The 8,799-nt window shown below is 38.6% G+C and overlaps 1 protein-coding gene and 1 pseudogene across 1 annotated transcript; both read right to left on the reverse strand.

The window, feature by feature from the left end:
• Positions 1-5,186: 5,186 nt before the first annotated feature.
• Hmgb1-ps20 (high-mobility group box 1, pseudogene 20) lies at positions 5,187-5,835 on the reverse strand (annotated as a pseudogene).
• A 1,220-nt stretch (positions 5,836-7,055) lies between these two features.
• Or51s1 (olfactory receptor family 51 subfamily S member 1) lies at positions 7,056-7,982 on the reverse strand. The gene has a single exon (NM_001000132.1). It carries the CDS (start codon positions 7,980-7,982, stop codon positions 7,056-7,058), a length of 927 nt encoding a protein of 308 aa, NP_001000132.1.
• Between the last annotated feature and the right edge of the window lie 817 nt (positions 7,983-8,799).

The following is an 8,799-nucleotide window of genomic DNA, read 5'->3' on the forward strand; positions in this document are numbered from 1 at the left end:
TAGTCTATCAACTGTATAGTTTCTTTTCTTTCCTTTTTAAAGGAAAATCTAATAAATAGTGCTTGGTGAATGTGGGCTGACGACATCCCCCACAAGAACCCATAGACTATCAAAGCTCTAATACCAGCTAAATCCTTTGAGTACTTTAAGGTAGTACAAGTGACAACCCAACCAAAATGGACCTTCTAGGCCTTGGTTTCCTCCCAGGGCCTGAGACTGAGCACTGGGGCTGGAGATACAGCATATGTAGGACATGAGACTCAGGCTTATGTTGGGGCTCCTGACATTTTCTCTCCTGTGATCTAGCACCATGATACAAGAAAAAAGATCTCTCTCTCTCTCTCTCTCTCTCTCTCTCTCTCTCTCTCTCTCTTGATGCTTATTTGTTTTATGTTTTGGTATGTGTGTGGCATTGATGTATTTATTAATACAGTTTTTAATTCATTGCCAAAATATGAGCACAAAATGAAACATTTTAAAATGTTTTCCATTACTCACTTACATGTTACTTATGATGTTTGAGAGTTTTCATGAATAATCAGTCATAACTTTCCATCTTTTAATTTCCTCTAGACTATGATTTCTCAAGTTTGGCTCTATAAACAATTGGGTGGGGATTCTTCACTTTGAGGGAAGACTGCACATTTTAGGTTGTATAGTAGTATTCTGGGCTTCTACTTTCTTGATTCCTCTAACAATCCCTCCTGTGTTATGACAATCAAAAGAGACTCCAGGTATTACCAAATGAAACCTTGGGAGAAAAGTCACACTACTTCTTGCTAGATCACGTTAATAATGAGAAGCATACCTATATTTTACTCTTGCTAGTATTTTAGGGAATCTGGAAGTGCTGTTTTCAGAACCTTTGATCAAGGTGAGCCTTGTTCACAGGATGCTCATTGTTTTGACTGTTGCTTATCTCTCTTCTCTTCAAACAAGTGGATTAACAGTGTGGGAGGACGAGCTGCATGAGAAATCATCCTTAAGTAGGTTGTATGCTCTTCTTGAGTTCTTCCTCTGAACTGGATTCTATGATGTGGTGATAGCCTACTGTATGCATTTCCTAGGGCGATCTCCTCACTGCTGGAATGTGAGAAAGAAAGCAAGGTCAGTGTTCTCACTGGATTATTTGATGCTAGGGAGAGCACTTGGATGTAACTAAGTTGTGAGTCCCCACTGAGTGCTAAAACACAAGGTATAAAAGCTACAGAATATGAAGACTTCCCATCCTTGATTTGGAGTAAGGCCAATGAAACCTGTAGGCATCCTAAATTCATAACATTGTTACTCCAAATACCCCAGTATAATTATGATTTTTTGTGGAGGCTCATTTATATGAATCAATATCCTGCATTCTAGATGGCTAGGGGTAAAAATACTTCAGAGATTATATAATCTAAGGATCAAGATAAGGAAGAGCTCTGTTTCGGCAAGTTGAGGGAGAGTTTATACCGAAAAATATTATGGCCCTCACATGAGCTAGCGTACACCTTTGGATTTGCATGATGAATGTAGTTCAAAAAACGAAACAATGTTTGTCGATGGCAATTCATCTTTTTAGTTATATGAGTCAACTTCGGAGTTTGGCAAGGTGATCTTAGGCATGACGCCTTGGCAAAGCCCATTATGAGGTGTGAAGCAAGGCATTTGCAGCACTGTTTTTCCTTTGTATGGATCCTATAATCCCAAGGACTTATGGACAGTTTGTCTGATTCCTTTGGTGTAAACTTGTAAAAATTCTTCTTTTGTTTTTCCTTTTTGAGATTGTACTGTAATTATCACAATTCTCCTTTCTCTTTTCTCCCTCCAATCTTTCTCAAATGTCTCTCCCAGGTATAAAAGATGCCAGGGAGGGTGTTATTAGAGTTTCATGCAAAGTCAGTTTAAAACTCTGTACACAAGAACCAAGAACCTAAACTCAGCACTAATAAGATGAGTAGTTTTGTTACTTTTCACATCCCTATACTCAAGTATCTAACACTAACATAAGTGGAGAAAAAGACTCATTTTGGTTTATGACACAATGGGAGAGGCATCATCGCTTGGCTCTGTCTATGGGCATGCTTTAAGGCAAATCATCATGACACTGGGAATGTGTGGTGGAAGATCTTACTGATGGACAAGAAGCTGAGAAAATATGGAGACCCGGGAAGAGGACAGAACAATAGTTCTAGGACTACATCTTCAGTGACCTGTTTCCTCCAACTAGATCTACTGAGTAGCCTTTGCTACCTCCCAATAACACAATCATATCCCTGGAATACATTCAGGGGTTGATCCATCAATTTCATGAATTGTCTTTGGAGATAAACCCACAGATACATTCAGAAGTGTGCTAAATTCTCAAGGCAGACCTTAATCCAGTTTAATCCACGCAAGTTGACAGCCGAGATTAACCATCAATGTATAGATGCAGAATTCAACAGTCAGGGAAAGACTCCAAAATTAGGTAGCAAAAGAGTTGTGAACATTCTGAGAAGGGTCATTAAAAATTGCCTGGGAAGGTTGTGAGTGATGTCAGTCTGTACAAGTGGCAGCTGTAGTACATTGAACCTGTCAACAGCATTGATCACACTGTTACAATTTGAGACAGTGTAGTTACGGCCAACACTGAAAAGATAGGCTCTCCTAAGCAAGGTTTTGACTTCTGTTTTGCATATGGAATATTCGTACGTTCTACCAACCTTCTTAATTTAAGTTATCTTGAGGAAAATTTCTTCAAGAGAGTCATTAGTCATAAAAGATGCCTCCCTTGTCCTCTATTTCTTCTTCACAGGGCTCTATTTCTAACCTTTACCAGCTAACTCCTGTGTGGATTCAAGCTTACATTTCTCTTGCCTCGGGTAAGATGCTGAGTCCTCATGAAGGGACGCACACTAGCATGCTATTTCTTCTGCAGCTCTCGGATAGTGATAGCTAATGTCAGAGGCATCCTTCCTCGACCTCATCCTGAAGAGGCTGTCCTTACAAGGTGACAACTGTAAAGCACTGGCAGATTGTTTTGGGTACTTTAGTTTTCTCTGAGGTTATGAGTCTATGGGTCTGGGAGGTGTTCTGTAAGAACATCAAGAGTATAAGCATATAGAACACAGCATCTTTATGTTCATGATTAAGATGGATATTTGTAAAGATTTACATACTTGACCCATGTGGTTTTTATTTTATTCTTTTGAAATAAAGAAATAGAATCTTAAATATGAAATTCCCTTTGAATAATTTCTCATCCTCACTGTGTTAATGTACAATATCATGCCTGTAAGTACATATTCTTTCAGTGCAAACTTTTCCAACCTAAGGGTCATCAAATATTCCTATAAAAGTTAAGAATTTAAATGATTTATAATTTTAAGGCTAAGTATGACCTTATGAACTCTGTCTCAAGTCTTTAATTCTTGCTCTCTTTCTCTTTTTTAGAAACATCAAAGGCCCCTAATTTGTACAACAGTCAAAGAGGTGAATTTATTTTCAAACCCTTAACGGTCACATAACTTGTGCCATAGATGACAATGTATGGTGAATATATTGAACAATATTATCCATAGCAACAGATTTCTTCAGTTGTCTGGGGCTTTTTTTTTATAAGATTGGTCTGCATGAACACATCAGGGAGCTCTTCTATGCTACAAAATCTTATATTTAATTTACTTATTTTGTATCTTAAAACATGTAGTTTGAGGTACTGAGAAGATGGTTCTGACACGAATGTGCTTTCTGTGCAAATGTGAGGACCTAGATTCAGTTCTCTAGTCTGCATGTATAAAAAACTCGGCGTGGAGGCATGTGTCTATAATCCCAGAATTGAGAGGAAAGAACAGAAGATTCCCGAGGTTCACTTGTCAGCTAGTCTAGCAGAAGTGGAGAGCTCCAGATACAGTGAGAAATTTTATCTGAAAAAGTAAGGTAAAAGAGATTATGGAATGCACCTGATGTTGACTTTATGCACAGATAGATGGGAACCTACACACACATACACACACACACACACACACACACACAAATGTGCACATGAAAATACATATGCATACAGAAAGATGTAGATTTTTGTTGTCAGTGGAGGGATCAAAACACATTTGTACTTTCTAGCTTTACAGTTACTTATCAATATATATGAAAATAAAAGTAAATATCTATATTCAAATAAAGCAAAGGTCTTGAATAAATACTATGAAAAAATTGTTTAAATACGTTCCATAGTTTTTAAAGTTATATAATTTTATCCTATAATTTGACTATATTAATTTTAACTTGAGATTTGTAATAATGACAACTAAAAGATGATACTTTTGATTACTGATGGCACTGTAGGTCCTGAAGTAGCTGACGAGGATACGGGAGACATAATTGTTATTGTAAAGCTGGTCAACAATCCATACTATGAAAGGGAAGGTCCAAGGCAGGGGGATACCACTGTTGTTTAAATAAATTGACAAAGCATCAAATTGCATTCCGAATTTCTATGTATTTTCATAGAAAAAAAGCTACTTCCAGACTTAATGAAAGAATCTTCTCTTTGCAGTGAATGATGATGGATTTACAGATTTAAGGATGGTGAATATGGTAAGGCTGAGGGCTCAGCCTTAAATAAGACAGTTGTACTTCCTATTCTACACTAAGGTTTAGGGGACATTGAAGAAGAGAGAGATGGGATGAATGCAAGATCTTGAAGACTTTTTTTTTTATAAAAACGTGTAAATTGAAATTAACCTTTTTTTGAAGACTTTTTTTTAAAAATAAAAATATGTATTTATTTAGAAACATTCAAAACATCAACCAAACAACTGCAATTTTCTTTTGCAATTACAAAGTGGTATCCAATTAACAGAAAAACATTTATTTTCCTATAGGCTGCATCAGAGACAACTGAAGATGAAAAAAAACTCAAAAAACAAAACCAAACTACTCTACCCATATAGAACTAATTTGTACTGTGCTCCAAGAAGAACCTGCTTTAAATTTCCATGCCAAATTACAACCCTCAGACTGTTTAGTGGCTATTGAAATACCACCAAGACAGGGCTATCTAATGACACATTCAGCAGTGTGTTGACTATACAGAAAGGACACTGTGCAGTTTTAAAACAAATCCTACACAGCCTTACATTTCAATTATTTTTCTTTAAAAGGAGTGAGTTGTATACAGGGGGTGTTAAATGCTTTATAAACAAGAAAAATGTGCTAGAACCAACTTATTCATCATCCTCTTCATCTTCATCTTCCTCCTCTTCCTTATCCTTTTCATTCTCATTTCATCTTCCTTCTTTTTCTTGCTCTTTTCAGCGTTAACCGCCCCCTTTCATTGCATTGGATTTTCCTTTCGCTCTGTAGGCAGCAGTATCTTTTTTGTACTTCTCCTTTAGCTTGGCAGCCTTCTTGTCACAGGGTTGCTTGCCATCAAGAGTGGTGCTGTTCCACATCTCTCCTAATTTCTTTGCAACATCACCAAAAGTTAAGCCAGGATGTTCATCTTTGATTTTTTTGGCAGTACTCAGAACAGAACAAGAAGAAGTATAAAGGCATCCTCTTGGGCACATTGGGATTCTTGAATACTTTTTGGTCTCCCCTTTGTGGGGGATATTATAGGATTTCATTTCTCTTTCATAACAAGCCTTGTCAGCCTTTGGCATACCTTTAAACTTCCTTTTTTCTTTAGTAGACACGACCTTCCACCTTTCTGAGAACTTCTTGGAGAACTCATATTAATAGTCATGATAACATAACATAAAGAAAAATTGAGAAATCATCCTATGCTTACAGAATTGAACAAAAATTGAATTGTGTTCGTTCATTTTTGTTGAGCACCATCCACAAAGCTTCTTTTACACAGTTATGGCACATGTTGTAGTCTCTAGATGAACAAATGTCCTCTTGATCTAGACTGCTTTGACTTTGTGGCTCACCTCAGGTGTGCAAGTGGCAGGCACTTACCTCAGGGTACAGAGTTTTCTCAGATCTGGACTACGTCTCATTCTAGAAGCCAGATAGTGAGAGCAGAGACTACTAAGAAGCACTTTCCATAGCATAGTATGAATCTTGTTGAAGATTCCTTCTCTCATCACATTCATTAATACCCTATTTAACAAGCAGATACATACACAGGACAGAGGAAATCAGGTATCCAATCTCAAAGTCACAGAGGAAGTAGCTGGTGTGCGTGAGGTGAGGATTATAATTATCTTATTGGGAAGCAAAGAACTGAGAATGAAGACATCTCATGAACAGTGCATAAACTGTATATACTTGTACATGTGCATGCACAAACACACATACACACTTATTTTATATAGTTTGGCTATGTAGATCATGCTGGCCTAGAGTTCACAATTCTGCTACCTCAGTCTTTTAATTGGATTAGAGGTGTATACTATCATTCACTGCTCAGGACATTATATTTATTAACATTAATTAAAAGCCCAACTCTGGTTAACTTTGAATGATATCAATTCATCTTTACGTGTTATTTTTCTCAAGTTCAAGGGATTTTAACCACAAATATACATACACCAAAATCTTGATTAAAATTTGAAAAATGAATAATGAAGGATACATCATTGTTTTTTGCCCTAGGCTGGTGCACTTTATGGGCAATGTCTTGGTGTGAAGAAAATGAATAAGAGATGCTTGTTACTCTGATTATCGCTAGGCATACTACATATGAGTGGAAAATCAGATGAAAACTCTTCTCCATCCATCTGGGCAGGAGGTTTGTCTTACCTTTTTTCTCCCATGTAGCTTTAAATTCTCCACTCTTCTCAGTTACATGGTACACAGTTATGGAATGAACAAGCATGCCCTTACTGGGATGACTGTGGTATGATACAGAATCCAGCTCTTTCTAATACTATCGCTAGTGCCACAGTAGACGGCTCACTTCAGTTCTCTGGAACTTTTATGTTTTCTTCAACATGCTCATATACAGTTGTAGAAAAAAAGTAACTAATTTGTGTATAGATATGTATGGACTGAAGTAACCTGTCAGCTAAGGTGAAGTGAGTTTTCAGTCATGGAAGCCTTTGCATTGGGAGTTCTTTACCACGAGCACGGAGGAGCATCTTTCCTCACAAAGCACAACCCACCTTTCTGGGTAGTAACCTCTTGAGAATTTTTTCTCTAATCTCCTTCATCTTGACACTGTAGAGAACTGGGTTTATCAGTGGAGGGAGCAGGAAGTGGACATAGGAGAGGAGAGTATGGGCAGGCAGAGGGAGTGGCAGCTTGAATCGGTTAATGAGTGCCAAGAGAATCATGGGTGTGTAGAAGAGGAGCACAGCAGAGAGGTGAGCAGCACACGTTTGACCAGCCTTCCAGCGATCCTCGGTAGACCCCACACCTTGCAATGCTCTGCCAATCAGGCCATATGAGAAGAAGATAAGCAGAGGGTCTAGTGCCATCGCTGACAGTACCACAACCAGGCTATAGAATGCACCCCATGTTCCTGGGCAAGCTAGGCGAACCATATCTGGGTGTAAGCAGTAAGAGTGTGTCAGGACCTGTGGTCGGCAATATGGCATGTGAGCCAACAGGAATGGCAGGGGCAGATGGAGACTCAAGCATCGGAAAGCGATGGCTACGGCAATCTTGCTAATGACACCATTGGTGAGGAGGACTGAGTAGTGAAGAGGGCGGCAGATGGCTACTGCCCGATCAAAGGCCATGGCGAGCAAGACAGAGGATTCCATAACAGAAAAGACATGAATGAAGAACATCTGTAGAAGGCAGGCTGAGGCGGGGATAGCGTGAGCATCAGTAAAGGCCAGGCCTAGCAGGGTGGGCATTAGCACTGTGGCCAAGCCAACATCAGACACACTAAGCAAGAAGAGGAAGAAGTACATTGGTCGATGCAGTGTGGGCTCCAGGGCAATGATCCAGAGGACTGTACCATTGCCCAGAGCAGAGAGAAGGTAGATAGTGATGAGAGGAACTGACCACCAGGACGGTGTAGCTTCCAGGCCAGGAAGGCCAACTAACAGGAAAGTGGGAGCCATTAATGTGCTGCTATTTGAGGCTTCCTGGATGGAAAATGGTGACATAGCTCAGGATCACTCTGAAACCTGAAAAGTAATTAAGCTTATTTAGTTAATCATGGCCTTGTTTTTTTGTTTTGTGTGCATGTTTGAATGGTACCTTCTACAACCTGCCTCTCCCCTCTAGGCATAGACTCATTCAAATAGTGCATTCATGCCCCCTCACATGCCTACCCTCCATCCCCATCTGTAGCTTGCTTTGTATAGCTATTCTTTGTGCTTATGTATATTCCTTTAACCTTGTTTTGGTCTCCACTTTCTTCTAATTTAATGTTCTTTATTTGATATACGCCAGGAGATCTATGCTAACATGATTATCTTCTCTTCTTAACTAAAGACTGCCTGTCTTCTGTGCTCCTTACTAACCACATTTGAGCTCCATTACCAATTCTCAATAAAGTCACCAATTACTATTTTGTTTACAAGCTAGATTGCTTTGCTGCTATATTTCATGTTTTGTGCTTTTTTTCATACAATATATTTTGATCATACTCTTTCCCCTCTCCCAATTCCTCCCAGACACTCCTACCTCCTTACCCACACAAATTCATTTCTGTCTCTCAAAACAAAGACAAACAACAGAACAAAATATGAAAATTAGAACAAACAAAAACCATTATTAATAATAACAACTAAAATGAAACAAAAAGGCCATTAAAATACTACTGATTTCATTGTTGACCAACTATTCCAGTACATGGGGTAAGACCTGGAGAATGTATGATGAACCCATTGACATTCCATTGGAAAACTGATAAAAGTGACTTTTAATGATACA

Source organism: Rattus norvegicus, chromosome 1 (genome assembly GCF_036323735.1).
Source record: "Rattus norvegicus strain BN/NHsdMcwi chromosome 1, GRCr8, whole genome shotgun sequence".
In the NCBI taxonomy this organism is placed as follows: domain Eukaryota; kingdom Metazoa; phylum Chordata; class Mammalia; order Rodentia; family Muridae; genus Rattus; species Rattus norvegicus.

Bases quoted from the DNA above. Each gene is read 5' to 3' on its own strand.
- Or51s1 (NM_001000132.1), bottom strand. From the start codon at position 7,982: ATGGCTCCCACTTTCCTGTTAGTTGGCCTTCCTGGCCTGGAAGCTACA.